Consider the following 19,790-nt stretch of genomic DNA (forward strand, 5'->3'; position numbering starts at 1 on the left):
ATAAGCTTAAAAAGAGAAAAGATTGCATGTTCAATGTTTCTTTTAAAGAAATAGCTATAATAAATACTTCCCATGCATTTAGTGGCAAAAAATGCTTTAGAAAAAAATTAAATGCACCGTGAAATGCATAGATCCCCCGCCCCCTCCACCCCCCAAAAAAAAAAATTAAAAGAAAAAAAACCTACTTGAAAGAGGCGTCTTTCTTGTGTTTATCCCTTGAACCTTGAAATTTTTTACAAAGACGTAAAAAGTGCAGAACTGTACTTCATTCTCCTGTACACATCTCTGAATATATTCACATGGCAAGACTGCAAGAAGCCTCACGACCACCGCCGAAATGAAGCCTCCTTCTAAACTGTTGGATTTATCAAAAACTTTACATCCAGTTTCACATTCTAATGTTTCTGTCCTTTTACTGTCACAAACCAGATTCATGAGCCCAAAAAGCATCTGGATCCGGACAAAATAGAGAAAAATCTTGGATTTCTATATTCGCTATGTGCCAATTGACAAAACGGGCCTGTAACGCCTTGAATAGAAAAAGGATGACAGGCAAAAGCCAGCATTTATCATCTTCCCTGCAAAAGAATGTGATGTACCAAAACTTGAAAACAACGAACACCAAGTTGTTAACCCAAAGAAAATAATAAGTTCTAAAAGCAAGAAGCAAATACGCAACTAAAATTTCTAATAAGGAACGACAAATCATCAAAACCAACTCCTGATATTCATTTATCACAAAAACATTCCAGTTTGTAGATATTTAAAGAACGGTTAAATTAGACATGATATTTTCCGTCCTAGGACAAATCTTACCAAAACCTCAATGCAGAGAGGCAGTTCAATGATTAAGCGGAATTCAACTGGATATCATGTTCAAATATGAAGTAAATCAGAAAGCTTGATACTATAAACATAGATAAGATGATGTTATAAATCCAGAGAGTTGATATACAGAAGTAAATTTAAAAAAAAACTGCAGTCAGTCTGTAATACATGCCATTATTGTTTGAGAAAAACGGGTAGCATAAAAAAGTTGACATACTTACCTCTTAATATTCCGTGCACTTGCCTCGTCAGGGTGATGAAAGTAGGATAATGCATAATGAAGGAGACAACAAATAAATGCCACTGCCTGCACACAGGCACATACAGAAACAAATGTTACATTAAAAGAATGAAATATATTTCAAATGATTGCACAAATATATTTATCTTAAAAGGTTAAGAATTCAATATGCCTCCAATTCTGTAACATTCTTCCATCAACCTGCAAGACTATGTTGTGGGGCCTCTACTAATCAGTTTTTGCGAGGGGGCATCATTAATAGGCACAAAGATTGAAGGTTTTAATACTTAAGATGCAGAACCTTATTAAGGTCCATAAGCTCAGAATATACTATAATTGCAAACAAAGCATGCTTACTGTTGCTTTACATAAGCAATGAACAGTTACACTAAATGGTATCACAATATAAATAGAACTTACAATATTAGATAGAGAAGTAGCATTCCACAGTGCATACACTCGAGAAAGTGAAGCTCTTCTAGGTTCTTTACTGAATAATGCATTCAGACCAGCGGGAAATGGAGAAAGCAGAGAAAGAGGAAGGATTAGCAAAACAGAAAGAAAAGCTGCAAGAGAAATCCAGTAGAACTGAAGCAACATGAGGAGAGTGACAGAAAGATCAGCTAAAAGCATCAAAGTAATCAGCAACTGTACAGTGTCCTGAAACAAAGATGTCATACATTAGACAATGTTCAATTTATAGCTGTGGAAAAGTGAAGCACCTAAAATAATTTAATTACCTGACGACCAACAGGTCTAGTGTTGCACAATAGCAGAGAAAGTGGGAATAGAAAGTCCCTTTTAAAGTCCAATGATCTTAAGGTAGCATCATTTATTAGGCCACCATTAATTCCTCCAGTTATCCTTTTAAGAGATAACGAATTGCTCGTGTATGGCCAACTATGCTGCAGCTGCTTAAGATTCTTTCTTCCATGTGCAACATTTTTCCTGTCATCATTATAAAAAAACAGAACCCCTCTAAGCCTAATACACAAAATGGGATTTAAAAACAAACTCCCTGTACTAATCTTCATCTAGAAGGCATTAAAACGAACAACATCAAGGAACCACACATCTTGAAAGCTTAAAGCAGAATTATTAATGGGATTTTGCATCCCCAGCATGCCCCTTGATAAGGGAATATACTAACTTCTAAATAGTGACAATGCATAAGCACACCATACATTATGCTGGATCTCATTATGATAAACTTGCGCATAGGAAGAAAGAATCATCTCTAAACAGCTATTTGTAATCATATCAAAGAAAAATACAACCTAAATTTCTAAACTACTGTGACAAGACCCAAGAAAAACCATTTTGCATTTTTTCCTAATTCATCTAATCTAATCAGATCAAATTTCTAAAACCAAGTATTATGAATCTTCATTACTATCGTTAAAGAGATAGTTGCAATGGTCATAAACCATATCGGGCTTAAATGATTTGAACTGTTACCTTTTGGTTTAAGAATATGTTTTCTGTTCACTAACTAATAGTTACTAAAATGTCACCTTTTTTTACTTCATTTCCTGTTTTTAAACACTTGTATAAGAAATGTAAAAAAAATAACAGAGTGAAAAAAGGTGACACGTTAGTTATTATTAGTGGAAACAGATAATGAAAGAGTAAACCACCTCAAGATTGTATAGATAGAGCATTTTAGTTCTTTAAGACAATCCCAATTAGTCCCTAACTCTGCAAAACATCATTCAATTTAGTCCTTTTTAGTGCAAAACAACAGTGACAGATAAAGTGGAAAAGGACTAGAAAATGAATATTTTTGGCAAATTGAAGAACTAACAGGATTTTTTAAATTTCAGAGACTAAAATGTTTGACCTATACAATCTCTTGAAGACTAAGTTAGGGATTTACTCAAAATGAGAACATCAAACATTCTCTAAAACTATTTTCCCAAGTTCTTTCTTTGAGTACACATCAAATTCTTCTTTCCAACAATATTTCCCATGTAAAATCCATTTACCAACATTCATTTTGATATTATTTGGTTACAATAGGCACTGTCAACTATCATAGGACAAAACAAAAATCATTCCCACTCCCTGCCATGTTAAGAGGATAAATCGGAAGAAAATAGAGGCGTGGTCTGTATGTAAACTGCATTCAGTCAGGAATCAGGATTATAAATTACCTCATAACTTCATCAGCACCAACCCAAGTATCAGACTGGTGCAAATCAAGAAGGGAATAATCCCCAACGGCTACCACGATACCCAGCTGATAGTAACCAGAAGCTGTTGCTTGGAACCATCCAAGCTCAATTTTAACTCCATGGAACTCAAGTTGGGGGTTTGCATGGCTATTTATCCAATCAACAACAGGAACTAGTGCCTTACGAATTGATCCATGCCTTACTGTACGTAACTGAGCATTCAGTCCAGCTACCAAGCGATTCCAAACGGTTGCTGGGACATGCTGCAGATATAAAGTTTAGGATTAGTATGTCAGCCATGTATAGAGAAAACATAACTGACTAAATCTTAACAACATTAACAATCAAGATACCTGACCAAGGAGGTTGGTCAACAGTGTGTCACTGTGAAGATTATAAGGTGCCATGTAGCTCCCATCCCCGCCAAAAATTATGCACATGGGAAATCTCTTCTGTATAATTGATACAATGTCTAATCGCTTCTCATCACCACCAAGGAAAAAATCAATGTATGCTACCATTAAATCTGGAGTAGCCCCAACCTGCATCATTTGTTTCTTAAATTAAAGACATTAAAAAGGATGATAGTGTTCACCATTGAACATCATGGAAGCCTTTATTGAAAGGTCTTAGATTCTAATACGAGACAGAAAAACAGAAGAATTGCAATGTATATATGTTATACTTGCATAGGTATATACAAAATTAATACCAACATTTATGATAGCAATAATGTAAATAGACCCATATAAAAAGGGGTCTATACTAGATGGATTATGCAAAATGGGTCTATTAATAGTGGGCCCAATGATTTACTTGGAGTGAGGGGAGCATATATAATGTATTGGACCAATATGTAGAAGGTAGGGAGAGAACTACTGAGAAGTTGGGAGAAAACCAGTGCCTCTCAAACTGCACTGAACTAGTGGAGATCATATTTTTGTGTTCTAGTTCTACAAGAAAGTCTTTCTGGGCAGAACTGAACTAGTATATCAATTGGTATTAGTCTTCAACCATGTTTCCTGACTGTAAACAAGCAGCATGGGTGTTGACACCGATATTGCAAGATTTGCCCAGGACTAGTCAGAGGGGCTAGTGCACAGTCAGCCCATGTAAGCATTGGGGCTGCGTAGCATAGCGAGATGTTAGGATCCAATTGCATATGAGACTAGAGTCTCTGATTTGTAATATGACATTCTATTGTGGGGTTTATAAAGCCTTGATCTCTCCAAATACAATGGCTACCTTTTGTGGTGTGATTCTCCCTAGGTTATAATCAATTTATGTCACACTGTTTTGCATTTGTATGCAAATAAAGGAATGCAATATGATAAACATCTGGGGAGTACTGATTGTAAAAGTTCTGATTGCTTCTAGGAACACTAAAGAAATAGCCAAAAAAAGCTTCCTGGTATTTATATACTATTAATCAAAACCTAATCCTTACATCTAGGGAGAAAGGAATGTTAATTTAGAAGTTGAAACATTTTAGAATTAAGGATGAATACAACACAATCGCACAAATTTCTACTATCACAATTCAATCTACAGTTGCCAAGCAAAAATATGACATTTGGATGTTTTAATATCAACTTAGGAGTGTTTTAGTAAGTTTCTAAATTTTTTTAATGCTCTTTTGAGAAGACCAAGTATTCAGCTATTATTTAGCTTGGATTGTTCTTTAGAAGTGCCTCTTAATTAGGTAGGGAGCCCTAATTGACCGCAAATCACCCTTACGCTTGCATACTCTAGAAGAACCTTCAGTCTGCTTATTTATTACTATTGAATAATCGATACATCATACACCTAAGAAAATTCTAACTTTGATATGGAAATTACTCCATAATGTTAAATGCTTTGCAAGTCAAACCTTCATCCCTTTGTACAAAGCCCGTGATCGACAGGAGCGAAGACATGAGTGGTCATATTCAGACTTGACATATTCCTGAAGGCGACTAATTTTGACTCTCCGCCGCCAATGCTTCCAGGACCAAGCACAAGGATATGCGACAACTGAAAGTATACTGTGCACTGATCCCTCCCACCAATCATATGCAGAGACCGAGTTGATTTCATCAATAAATCTATTAAAAGCATCCTCATACCTGCATTGCAGTTAAGATCAAATCTTAATCAAAATCACAATTATTGTTGAGTAATATAAAGTCATTCATGTTTTCCACCTAATAGCTTAAGCTTTTGGGATAGTAGATTAATGACGTGTTCCTAAAATCTTATGCTATTAGGGGAAGACATATAAATGGTCTTATATTACATCTCTAAATAGTTTTTTATATTAAACAATTATAACATATAATAATATGACGCTATGTTAGAATACTAGCTGGGATTCTTTATCTTTTCCTTATACACAGATGTTTGATGTAGAATCTTTATTTACCGAGACTTCTTTTTACAATAGAAACTATTAACAGAGAAAAAGTATTTGATAGTAATATCAAAACTACAAGATGATATGTTCAATCTAAATGGATACAGTTAACAAGTAGGTATGATTTCAGTAACACCAAGGATCAATGATTTCAACCAAAAATGCATTTCCAGTATTTATCAGCGTAGTCCCACATATAAAGCAATATGACATCAGGATCCAGAACATGCACGTCTGAATATGTAGTTTCTCTTACACAATTTCAATTATAGCATGGGGAGGAGAGTAAGGAAGATGCCAGGGTTCTCTAAAAGTATTAGGACCCATAAAGTACATTCTGTGTACATGACTTTGAGTCTCTTCAGCTCTAGCTCCACGCACCTAGTGTTAAAACAACAAAGATGTAATGCATCAAATAGTTTCAGAGAGAACATGTTAAGGCTCAATTAAAGCTGCAGAAAGAACTAATTAAACAGTGTAAATTTCATTATCAGAATAGTACCTCAGAAAGGGACAGAAGATATGGAAAACGGTGACGATTATGGCGTTCAATTGAACTTGAATTATGATATGAACCAGAACCAATCAACTTGATTCTCAAAGTACTTAGTAGCAGAGCCAAAAGCAACAAAATAAATGACAACATCACTGAAAATAGCCAGGGACCCCCAAATGTATTAATGAGCTCCTCTAAAGGTGTAAAACAATTGGGCATTCGATATTTGTCTGATATACATTTATATGGACAAGACCGTTCTGTAACTCCCCCTGTAATGAAAAAAACCATCCTACAAATTTAAATGACTGTAAAGTTAGGCAGGTAAGGCCATGTTATTCCATCAAAAATACCTCGTTTATATATGAAATTGGCACGATTTGGAAGAAGATCAAGAGGACAAGGAATGCAAAGATGTGCATCAGAACCATCAATATCTTTGTAAGTACCAACAGGACATTCCTGAAAATTCACTTGCACAGTTTAATAAATTATGAGACAGAAAATATCCAGTTAATGTGCAAGAATTATGAGATTTGCAGAGAGATTGAAGTGCCTTTCTGCATTCCTTCTTCCGTTGTTTACTTAGTTTTGTTTTATTTTTTATGCACTTGAAAATAGAAAAAGCTCCTCTAAAATTCTGAAGTACATGAGTAAGGGTGCATCCTCCATTGATTTATATTAAAGTGTCTTATGAGCTTAACATACTTTAAATCAAGGGTGAATATAACCTCATTTGTGCACTTTGGAGGATTTCTCATTTAATAGGAGCCTCATTCCTTCAAATTATCTTATCCTTACCCTATGGTACTTTTTTCTCTTCTTTTTAATAATACTTATTTTTCTATTCAGACAAAAAAAGAATTATCAAAAGACAGAAGACTTAAATGCACTAATGTTTGATATTACAAACTAAAACCAACAAAAGCAGAGATGCCTATGGCAGACATGTCAATTATTGTAACTGTCCTCATAAATCATGACGATGAACCACATAACTTACAATTATCAGTTGTTAAATGAAGTCATTAGAATAGCTTTTACATTGCACTTTTTCTGTTAAATCAAAAAAGCATTGTATTAAAGAGAAAGAGAAGATTAAAGGAGCTGAGAATAAGATATCTTCCTAAAAGAGACCATAGTAGTCAATAGCGGCCGCTATCGCAGAGGAGTGGAGCGGAGCGGCAGGTCACCGCTATGGGAAGCTTGTAGCATCACGTTTCAATGGAGTAGACATCGCACCGCGAATAGCGGCCAAATCGCGGGAGAATCGCAGCCATAGCGGCCGCTATTTCATCCCTGGCCAAAACCCGACTTTGCCCTCACTTTCTTAACGTTGGACATCTTTAAATGGGAGTAATCTTGGGCTTTCACCCCTTTTTACATTTTTTATGTCTTTATCTTTGGTTGTCTTCTTCAACTCCGGCGAAGCTTCCAATATGATCCAAACATTTCCGGTCATCTTCTTCATCTCTGATAAAACATATGACGAACTTGCACATTTTCTAGTGAGTGATCAATTCTCTGTTTTCTTATTTCCTTATCTGCTTTTTATCTCCGTCTCTATTTCTTATTGCTCTCTGTTTTGGATATTATTTTTATATTAGGTGTAATACTTAGAACTTTAAAATAGCGGCCATCCCGCTATCCGCTATAGCGTTTTTCAGGTTGGCCGCTCCGTGCCGCTATTCGAGATTGACTACTATGAAAGAGACTAAAAACAATTGGCATGAGAAAATAATTCATAAATGTAGCTCAGCAGTCTCTCTGCACATTTCTTGTTTAATGATAAGATCCCTAAAAAAGCTGAAGTGTACATGAGGAGGAAAAGGAGTCACAATCCAGGGGATCATGACCAAGAGGGAAAATGGAAGATTATCCACTATGTTACCAAACAGCCAAGGTGGCAGTAGGGAGGGTAATGTGGGAGTAATTCAGCTGTGGTGGGTTTAAGGCTGAAAGATGATGACAAGGGATAGGCTGGAATTGGCTAAGACCTTCAGGAAGACTCTAATTGCCCAGTCTATTTTTCTTACCAGTTTTGTACTTTCATTTTCCATATCCAAGTCATTGTTATCCCCATGATACAGGCCAGAAATCTTCTGTAATACAGTGGATCTCATCTCTGTTCAATATATATTTTTCTGGTATCTAACATTTAACTTTTCACAGAAGTGATAGGTATATATCCAACATTAAGCAAATCCAAAAAAAAAGAAGAAAAGAAAACTAATGGAACAAACCTCACAGAAAATTCCAAAAAGGCCTTTAGGGCATGCTTTCCCAGTTATGGTGCCCTCCTGTCCTTGATGACCATCATTGTTCCCAGCACCTCCACTGTATAAAATCATGAAGAAATAGATGATGTTTCTCAGCAAAGTTTATATAAGGAAAATGTCCATTACCATTTTACCATAATAGGGATTAAATTATTTACAACAACCATGTTTTTCAAGTTGCTTAAAAGAGTAAGCCCCAACTTGGTCCTCCAAACTCCAAAGATTATGGGTCACCACATCAGTCCTTCAATGATGGAAATAGAGTTTTGGCCGAAGAAAAGCAGTAATATTTTATCATGCTCCACTTCTAAAGCCATTAGCAGATTATGCATACCTATTGTTCATGGTGCCACTAATACCTGCAACAGGAACATATTCTTCACCCATCCCAATCTTTGACCAATGGAAATGAATTCGACCTCCACCTCCACCGCCACCACCAACAGGACCACCATTGCCCCCAACAACAGATAAGCATGAATTCTCCAAGAGCCTGAGTTCTTGAAGGAAAAGAAGGACTGTTCCACCAGAACCTCCACCAAGACCCCCAACCAAAGAACCATCACTGCTTATTATTGATTTGCTAAAGCTTTCACCATCAGCCCTCAAGGATCCATAAACATCAAGCCTCAAAAGTGGCCACTGAATGGATCCTATCACTAGAAAAAATTAAACAAAAGTTACTGTGATCAGAGAATATTATAAAAAAATCCTTTAGTATAAAGACTAGAGGCACAGATGTAGCATCTGTGGCCATCTGCATCCTTGTTAATAATCAGAAGTAAACTTGGCAGTAACCTTTCAATGAAACATGTAAAATGAAAGGCGTCTAAAATGAATTACCAATCATCCCGCCTCCAACAACATGCCCATATGACTCATTAGGGCCCTCACTTCCACTACCCAATTCACATGGAAGAACAGCATTTCCATATTCATTACCACCAATACTCTCTCTCCCCTTGAAATATCCAGACCCTCCTTTTCCACCATGTCCAGCACCACCACCAGCTCCATTCAAAAAGTTTCCCTTACCAATACCTTCAGTGCAACCTGAAAAAGGTCCCTATCTAATCAAAATCTCAAAACTATACTATCTTTTTTGGGGAATTAGAATTTTTACTAGCAAGTAAAACTTGGTAGAGTAGAAATAATAATAATAATAATAATAATAATAGAAATAATTTAAAAAAAAAAGGTTTGTAGAACAATTTAATTACCTAATTCAGATGCAGTAATCATACCATCAGCATTAACAATCACAGTTCTTGCCCTGTGAATGTGAAGTATGCTTCCCTTCATAATGCCATTTACAAGAAGATCCTCAACGCGACAGATCTGCAAAAATTCAGAAGAAGCCACCACAATGTTCAACTTGAACAGCAACATTTTGTTGTTCTTATGTAGAACCAATCACAAAATGATGCCCAACTAAAAAAGCTGATTGAATTAGAAATGATAGTGGCAATTATAGAAAGATGTTATTCAGTGTCGTATATCATACCACAGTCAACATACACATATATGTACCCAAAAAAAATATAAATGTACCACTATAACATGATTAAAACCAATATTGCGTCAAGTAGTTAATGTATACCTGAAAGAATTCATTTTTCAGAAATTATATAATTACATTAAATGCAACAAAGGTGGGAGGTAAAATAGGTTCCACTGTATTTCCAACTTCCAAGAATGCCAAAAAATGAATAGCAAAAAATTAGGGCAAGAATTTCACTTTTTAAGATGAAATGCATCTAAAAATACATCCTTTCCTAGTACTCAACAAATCTTACTTGAAGTGAGAAGGAGAGTGTATAATTGACATGGCAATCGTCAGGTGGAGTTATCAAATCTATTGGGCATCTCTGTGTGTCACAAAGTTGTTTAGTCACCCTACAAACATTATTAAAAAACAAGACAATAAAAGGAATTAAGTTTAGAGTTTCAGAGAGGAGTTCGTGGACCAGATGGAAATTGTTTGAGTCAAGCAATGTGGGAGGAAAGTAGTCATACTTACGTGCCTCTACTTGCATCATCATCTAAAGGAGCTTGAAGTAAAGAACCTGAGCCAACCTGTCACAAGAGGGAGGGATGTTACTTGAAAGGCTGCACACAACTGCAACTTCAAAGGAGGGAAATAATGAATTTGAGAAATAGTGATATAACACAAAAACTTGTCTTTGTGTGAAGGAATTGAGGTATAACCAACACCAATATCCATGGAAGAGTAAAGCCACAAAAAGAGAACAGCAATAGAAATCATGCATTGCATGAATATACCAGTATTCAAAATCATTTAACTGCATTAAGTAGATATTTGCTTCTACTCACAGCCAACCTAATGACCAAAAGAATATTTTGCTTCAACTAACTTTTTGATACTGTCATCCCTTGTATAAGGGAGAGCCCTAAAAAATCATTTAAATCTCTAACCACTTCAAAAAACTTAAAAGCTACAAAACTTTTTGCATAGAAAATTGCTTACAGTCACATTATAGAAGAGAGACAGGGATAGTCGTTGGCCTTTGATTGCATCCCCATCACCAGTCAACTGTAGCAGTCCTTGGCCATATAAAGCCAAATTGGTATTTGATATAATGACAGAATTTTGCTGCAAAGGCAAGAAATCACAATGAAAGCTCCAACCTACCAAGAACAAAATATGGTTCTACAACCAATTATACATGTAACTTTGAATAAAGAATAAAGATTACTATACCCTTAGAACGGCCAGATTTCTCACTTCAAGTACGGAAGCAGTCACAACAGTACTTTCACCACCATCAATTTGCATTATTGAGTTCCACATAAGTAACATTTTAACTGAAACTCTAAATGCACCAAAAACCTTCATATATTAAAGGCAAAATAGTTAAATAATGAGCTGAAACTATAACTCAAACAAATAGTAGTTCAAAGTATGTAACAACTATATGGATTGAGAATGGAACTAAAATTATGACAGAAAAACACTTTGAATCACAATCCAGTACCTTTATGATAGAGTCACTCAATAAAAGCTCTTCTGCGACAAGCTCAAACTCAGAAATTGGATAATCAGACAAGCCAAAGACTAAGCTTCCCCCACTATATACACTAATTTGGCCTCTTACCTTCATAATTAGAGCATTCAAACCAATATCAAATATTAGGCTTCAATAGTTAAGAGTTACAATGATATAAAATATATCAACGAAACTTTTGAAGACAAAACACAATGTAACATTACAAGAAATAAGCTTCAGCCTATAAGAAAAACTAATGGCTCATTCAAGTCCCAATAACAATGTTTGGGTAGTGAGGGAGCAAGTGAAATATCCACAACATAAGGGAAAGATGCCATGAATCTCTAGTAGCATTGACAGATTTTGACATATAATCTTAAAAGCCATAACCCTGACATATCCAATGGTTTATAGAGCGCCTTAAAGATCCCCATGGAAGCAGAAGACTTCCAGATTTAGATCAGACTTGAATTATGCTGGACAAGGTGCAAAAACCATCTCTGCAAGGTGGTTCTTAGACAACCACCTTTTTTCAATTGTTTTACATCTACAAGGTAAACATACATTCTATTATAACAACTTAGTTAGCAATACGGCAAGCTTCCTTGTAGAATATCCATCAAGTTACCCTTCTCCACTAACATCTGAACAAACACCTAGAGGTATAGCACTACACCCTTTTCAATTTTCATCTTTTGTACAACAGTTACCTATTGAATGCTTCAGCAACAATCATTTAGAAGATTCATGGTCAAAATTTGTGAAACTACTAATGTAAGCCCACCAAATATGTTGGAATCTCTATAAATATTTTAATTACTACAGAGAATCCAAATTAATTGACAGGATAACAACATGAGAACTCTTTAAAGGAGACACTATTCGCAATCTAAACCATCCTCTAAAACATCTGATATATATGCATAAACGACAGTATGAGAAACACACTGCATAGAGCATGCATTAACAAGTTGCAAGAATGATGATGTTGCACATGAATATGATGATGTGAACATATGTACCATTCAGAAAATTTAAGTGGGGTCCAGCCATTATCAAGTGGCTTACACCTACACCTACACCTACACTACCTTCACAATAAGATGTTGAGGAAAATATGCAACTTCAGAATACTTTGTAGTCAAATATAATGCATTAAGACAGAATGAATCATCAACTCCCTATACTTCAAACCAGAGGGAGGGGGGTATAATATCAAAATATAAGATTGACATGGTCCAAAAACTTACATTATATGGTGTAAGCAAAAAATATTTATATATAAACATCCTACAGGTGTATGTGCATGCACAATGTGTGTTTAACTGTCTATAAATATATGGTATAGAAATATAAAATTATGTGCACATATAAATAGAGACCAAAACATAAACATGAGCATTCAAGCTAAATCATATATCCTTTCTACATCAGTTGGGAGTAATTGAATAAGAAATGAGACACAAGTTTGACATTATGAAACAGGGATATCAACACAACAATTGTTAAAGGCAACAAAACAGTATAATAAACTACGTCAATGAACCAGTGTAGCATGCTGTGTCAAACTTGGGAGATTATTTCAGAAAAGATTAGAAAATTTTAGAGGAATTTTCTGAATTGTTTTAGTAAACAACTCTCAGCAAGATGGATATTTATACATTATATGATTACAAGATAATACAAATGTTACTTCCTAAGTACATGAATGATACATCCTATGTACATCAGTCTGCTATTTCCAAGGAATATGAAGGATAAAAAGGACTAAAAAAATAATTGCTTTTATTTCCAGCAATTGGCAATAACAAAAAAAGCAGACTTTCAAAAATAAATAATGGGTCTATAATTGTTTGAACTATAAAATGCTTCAACTGATCAAAACTATTACGAAAGTAGTTCTCTATCATATAAAGAATTTTCTGAAACACATGTAAAATTCATATAAAAAAAAAGTTATAAACCGGTGACTCCATGATCATGTATGCGTTTGTTGGTATAGTACATGATTTGTATAATTTGCTACCTGAACTCTGGACCAAACAAGTGGAACCAAAACTTTTGCATTATTTTCCACATAAACATTTGACCATAAAGGGCTGGTTGAGAAGTCAAGCAAAGGAGTCTCTGTTTCTGTTGTGACATTGTCGTTGCTGACTTTCAAACTTAGCAAGTTTGCATTGAAATATGTGCCAGCCGCTCCTGAATTCCCAGGACAGCCAATACTGAACCCTCCTGTCACAACAAATGTATGTATTGCACATAAGTTTCCTTCTTGCTATCCAGATTAGAAAAGGCACCCTTCCATGTTAGGTGATTTGAAAATATTGAAGATATACAACTACAAAAATGTCAACCAAAAATTTTTTATCAAAAGAACATATCTAAAATTATCAAATGCATGGTCTCAAGTTCTCAACACCACCATAAGATTCAGAATGTGTCTGAATGTGTGTAATGGAAAATGTTAACCTCCTTCCTTTAGGGCAGAGGTTAGCATCCTCCTCCTTTTCACAAGGATAAAAAACCCACTTTTTCAAATTAACAACACAAAAACAGTAAAAAGATTTGGTAATCTACCCAAGTGATTTTCCCTTCACCCATTTTAATTGATGATATTCATCCATAATTCCATATTATCCCCCCTGCTTCATATGGCAATGAAGAAATGACACCGGAATATTCATCACTTAAAAAAACCTGAAAAAGTTAAGCTTGCAATTTGCAAAAGATGAAGCACCAGCAGGCTTGACACAAGAAATTGTGACAATTGGAAGCCAATCAAATAAAAATGGAATATAATCATGAATAATAATCAACAGATTCCAGAATCTAAATCAGGAGAACAACCTTCCTGAAAAACTACAAAATTCAATGGAAAACCTGAGATGTTGAAACTTGAGAGATTTCATTGTTGAATTGGTTCTGGATACTATCCTTTTAAACAAGTGAAAGGAGTCAAAACAGGCCAGGTTTCTTGACTTATTTTTTTCAACGAGTCATATATCACATACTTTAGCATGTAGGTAAGTTAGCATTATACCATTTTGTTTTCCTTTAAAAAAGATGGTACCACATCCTATCATATGCTATTTTTTTTTATATATATAAAAAAAAATTGCCCATGCTCATATTGAAAATTACAACCTTTGTTCAAAAGATGTTCTAATCTTTGGTATTTTGACTCACATAGATTAAGCTTAACACTCTTACAGTAGAACAAAAGATCAAGCAGGAGTCATAATTGGTTTAACTTCCATGTACAGATGCGCGAGTGTACGAGAACAAACCATGAACAGTAATGTTTAAATCTTCTTGTATGCTGTAACAATCAAGTGATATTCTTCCTCCACCACCTCCACCCCATCCCATCCCACCAGCAGCACTGATAGTACCATATCCCTTCCTACACTCAATCAAAAAATTAAGTAAAAAAAGTTACAGGCATAATTCACTAGGTTGACGTATTAATTTCCTAAGAGACCTTCAATATAGAGAAGACACTTCTAAAAACTAGAAACAACTCAAAAACATTCAACATAGACAAGACATTTCCAAAACCCTCAGCATTCTTCAGAAGAAAAAAGAATACTACCATCTGCAATTGTAAATGACAATAGCCCAAATACCAAAGCAGATACATGTAAAAGGAAAGACAACATGCCATTGTTAACAAAAGCCACAATTCTCTGCCAGTAATAAAATAATTACGAACATCTGCTATTTTCTTATCATCTACACTTTAATATGTAAGAAAACTGCTAATTATAATGATGCCACTATTAGTAAAAGTGACTTAATATGCAAAAGAAAGTTTTTACTCTTTAATTAATAGCCATAGACACCCTTAACAATCACTTAGAAGCCATGATATGAAAAAAAAGGCATATGTTCACAAACTGACAAGGTCACACTCACAGCTTTTTGGCATGTACCAGTATACTTCCGCCAGAGCCACCTCCCCCATCAGACCCTCCATCTCCTCCTTCTGCATTAACAGACCCATTTACATATAAAGTGTCCTTCACAAGAAGCTTAACACGCCCCCCACCATTCCCTCCATGTTGTTTTTCAGTTGATTTTCCACCACCCTTGCTCCCATAACTCCACGGTTCAGACAACGTAGACCAAGCATAAACGTCACCACCCCAGTTTGTCTTGTTATTTTTTAAACAAGATGCACCACGCCCACCATGCCCTCCACCAGCTCCATCATCGCCAACTGGTGTGCCACTAGTTTGGGAAGGTGGTGACCCACCCAGAGATGTTGAGTTTATAGAAGAATTGTATTCCATAGTCAGATTGGCAGCAGACAAAACCACAGAACCAGCAACAATAGATGCATTTTGACCAAGTTTAATGTTACCAGACACATTGACAGTTATCATGCACCCTTCCACCGGACATGAAAGTGAAACATCAGAGAGTATCTCTAGGTTTCCAACACCATATATGTAAATATCAGATTTCAAATAATGAGTTGAGCTCAGCAAGCATGTGGTATTAAAAGACCCTACACCTTCAAAGTCCTCACAAGAGACTGACTCATTCAATGAGAATGACGAAGTTGATGCTTCAACTAATGCAGAATCATGGAGTTGAGAATCATCTCTTACAAATGATCCAGAATAACCCAACCAATCTTCTAAGATAGTACTCCTATTCAAATGATCTCCTGAACTAAGAGGAGTACAAGATATATGAAAATACCCCAATAGAATGCAGCACCAGAGGTACCAATGCCAATGCATCACCACAAAGTGCATCACCACCTATTGCAAGTATATATCAGCAGAAATCAGAATGAATGTATAATTTCAATCAGCTCAGTGGAAAGTATGGAGGTATTTATTTCTGAAAGCTACCTCCATAGGGATTGGTCCTTGAGGAAGCCACGTTTACACATATACTCTGCAACAAAATACAAAGGAAATATCAATAAATAAGAAAACAAGAAAGTTAGGGTCCTTTAGTTTTCATCTTTTTAGATATATTAGAGCTTAAACTAGGGATTACTCATTAAGCTCTATCTACATACAGAAACAATGTATCATGATGCAACTTAAGTGGGATGTAGAAGCTAGAATGCTAGATAAACTTGGAAGTTAAATTCTTAATGTTCACAAAGGCAATCATATCATACTTTAGGAATTTCACTGAGGAAATTTTCCAAAAAAAGGATGAAGGATATCTCTAATCAAGCCCTGCAAATGTATGAACGGATCAATCATATTAATGTGTTAAAAAACCCCTCTTCTGCAAGTTATCCACAACTTTGTCTATTATATATTATAATAAATCTAAATTTTAAACAAGAAAGAAAAGGCAATACAGTAGTACATAAACAACTACATCATAATGTTGAGTGACAAAAATCTAAATTAACCATCTTATTTAGTCATTGTAAATTCTTGAACAGAACACCTTATCTAAGCTGGGCATCATTTGCTGGAAGGTTTTGGTCCCAACAACAGAATATTGTCAACTAAAAACTAAAACATAGGATTCATATATCTTGACCTAATAATGTCACTTGCTGCCATGTATCTTTAACCCTATCACTAACATTATTTCTTTCATGAAATCTAGCATAATATTATCTTCGTTACAACATGGATATGTGCAATGAATTACTTCGGATTGCATTATTCCTGAAATAAAAATGTTTCCAAGTATGACCAACACTGTCAGTGATCAGCATTAATACAATTAAAACGTTACACTACACAAAATTTATATACTGTATTGCACAATTCTTAAACTGGATTGGCTGTTAATTATTTAATAATATTTTATTTACCTTTCATTCACAAACACCTATCCTGATTGGTTATTTTTGAATTCGTAAAACTTTCGTACTGAAGCACTTGGTATTATTTGGCAAAGATGTTTTATAAAAGGCTCTGCACATGGTTAAACTCGGATATTGCATTTAGTTTCTTACAGAATATAAAAGATAACAACATCAGCAGCATGTTCTAAAGCTTTCCGTTACACAAGTATGAATGTTCTAGCAACCTTGCGTCTCATTTTTGGACACATAACTACTTCACCAGTGCCATAATATTTTCTTAACTTGCACTGCACACTATCCTTTATTCCCCAATCCCCACAGCTCCAAAGAATTATGCGTACTTAGTTAGTTACAGTCCCCTACACCGCTTTGAATCAATGTAACCCCACCGCAGCGAAATTCAAGTGCAGTGATCACACTATCGGAACTCGATCACGAATCCGTTCAGAAAATGCGAAAAACTACAGGTCCTCAAACAATAATTCATGCAATGCGATCCGAATCAAGCAAAACAAAAAACGAAGCATAAAACCTATTGATAATTAAACAAGAGCGATGTAAAATATAAGGATAAAAAGTAGAGCTATGAGAGTCACGAATGAAAACACGAAAATCGTGGAAGAGGTAATAGGGGAAAAACTGGTAGCGATAGAGTGAAAAAAAGAGTGAACTAACCGTAAAGAGTAGCGAGGAAGAAAAAGAGTAGGAGAGTGAAGATTGCAGTGAATCTTTGGGGGGTAATAGTAGTTGGTCTAAGTCAGAAGACGGTGTGCATCGTTTTCTTTCTCTTTAGCTTTTTCTCCTTTTACTTTCGAGTTTTTCGTTATTAATGGAACGCTAAAATTTTCAACTAAACCTGGGAATTGAAGTGAAGTGTTGAGTATGTAGGGAGAAAGTCTGTACGAGTCCAAACTACGTTTGTGTAGCTGGATTCTGACCTCTGATTGAGAGATCCACGCGAGCTTTTCTGAATGATTGGACCTCCTTCTGCATTTCCCCTCCTTCTTCTCCATTATTTCAAAATTACCCTTTTATATTACCACTCAAATTTCTTTTAAAATATAAAACTACCACCCAAATTCATATGCCTTATCGTAAATTTTAATTAACCTTTGTATTATTTTTTATGGGTTTATTATTTGAAGGAAAGTTGCGTATATATTTTAAGGTTAAAATTAATTAAAAATATGTGTAAATTATATTTTTGTTTTTAATTGTTATTTATTTTTTATATTATTTTATATAAATTTTATATTTATAAAAAATTATTGTTTTGTATAAAAATATCATCCACAGATGTAATAGTTGTTTTACCTTGATTGGCAAAATTTATCTCCGATGTGTAATTGTATTGGAACAACCTATTTTAAAGTGTCACCAAACTCTCGTTTATGGCCAAAAAAGTTCATCAAATGAAAAACCACTCGTCACGTCAGTGACAAATTATTGATGAGGAAACTTCCTATGCTTTTTTTTTCTTTTGCGTTCACTTTTTCAACAGAGTTTAAACTATATATGTTAACTCATAGATAATAAAGAGTTACTGCAAGTTATTAATAAAAAGAAAAGTCAAAAACAATTATTATAATAAAAATACTGTACACAAGTTGTTCTGTGTATCTTTTATTGAAAGAAATTGTATTCAAATCGATTGAAAATTTAATTTTAAATTGTATGTGTACTATTCTAATAAAAATGTGTAAATTAATTTGATTTTTATATATTTTTAATCATATTTAATAACTTTTTTAAATTATTTAATATTAAATTAAGGATTAATAATTAGACAATGTTGGACTCAATTTTTCATATCTCTTCTCTGTGAAAATAAAATATTTTGTTTATTTTTCTTTCATTAAAAAGTTATCTTTTATTTATTTATTTATATACGGATTTTTTTCATTTAAGGAGGAATTATTTGAAAAAAGAAAAAATACTGCATTAAAAGGAAAAATTATTTTAATTATCTAAGACACTGCTGAGTGGTAACGGGCATGTCAAACTGTTGAATAATCAGTATGTATTGCTTGAGTTATGTTTGCATACGAGGTGTTATTTTTTGTCATACTAAAAATATTGATCTTAAAGTTAAAATATAGATAATAACTGATATTATTTAACATATTCATTACATGTAATTCAACTGATAATTTTAATTAAATATTTTAACTATTTTATTTTAATCTTCTATCTATTTATTTGATCTTAATTTGTCTTGTTTATCAATTACAATAATTTTTTATCATCATAATTTATTGTATTTCTATTAATTGTGGTGGTCTTTTACCGTTATAATTGATAAATAATATTGAATTGAAACTTAACAAAACGACAAAGGATCAACATAAAACAAAAAATAAATTTGAAAAATTACAATACCAATTTGACTTCAAAACCTTTAAATTTTAATATTTCAATACTTTATTTTTATTTAAAAATTATTTTAATTAATATCCTAAGATTTTGTCACGTTTGCAATTTGAAATATACTTGTTTTTAAATATTATATAAACTATAATGTTATTTAATTCCTAAAAAAATAATATTAATTAACGTAAAATTTTATAAACATGATGCG

At 34.2% G+C, this 19,790-nt stretch overlaps 1 protein-coding gene across 1 annotated transcript; it reads right to left on the reverse strand.

The window, feature by feature from the left end:
* Positions 1–219: 219 nt before the first annotated feature.
* LOC113868583 lies at positions 220–18,205 on the reverse strand. The gene is made up of 24 exons (XM_027504280.1): positions 17,888–18,205; positions 16,284–16,335; positions 15,337–16,190; positions 14,709–14,824; positions 13,445–13,653; positions 11,407–11,526; positions 11,133–11,261; positions 10,899–11,024; positions 10,431–10,486; positions 10,207–10,306; positions 9,631–9,748; positions 9,254–9,463; positions 8,745–9,069; positions 8,375–8,468; positions 6,485–6,593; positions 6,138–6,403; positions 5,892–6,016; positions 5,114–5,348; positions 3,597–3,785; positions 3,259–3,506; positions 1,810–2,047; positions 1,490–1,729; positions 1,050–1,135; positions 220–578 (listed from the first exon to the last, which is right to left on the reverse strand). Exons 2-24 carry the CDS (start codon positions 16,287–16,289, stop codon positions 419–421), a joined length of 4,359 nt encoding a protein of 1,452 aa, XP_027360081.1. The 5' UTR covers positions 16,290–16,335; positions 17,888–18,205; the 3' UTR covers positions 220–418.
* Positions 18,206–19,790: the final 1,585 nt, after the last annotated feature.

This window comes from Abrus precatorius, unplaced genomic scaffold (genome assembly GCF_003935025.1).
Source record: "Abrus precatorius isolate BTA unplaced genomic scaffold, Abrus_2018 Scaffold6, whole genome shotgun sequence".
Classification (NCBI taxonomy): domain Eukaryota; kingdom Viridiplantae; phylum Streptophyta; class Magnoliopsida; order Fabales; family Fabaceae; genus Abrus; species Abrus precatorius.

What these genes read in the sequence shown, in the direction of transcription:
- LOC113868583 (XM_027504280.1), bottom strand. An exon ending in GAAATCTGGCCGTTCTAAGG is followed by an intron (nt 11,025 to 11,132) that starts GTATAGTAATCT and finishes TTGCCTTTGCAG; the next exon opens with CAAAATTCTGTCATTATATC. An exon ending in ATCTTCTGTCCCTTTCTGAG is followed by an intron (nt 6,017 to 6,137) that starts GTACTATTCTGA and finishes TTTTAACACTAG; the next exon opens with GTGCGTGGAGCTAGAGCTGA.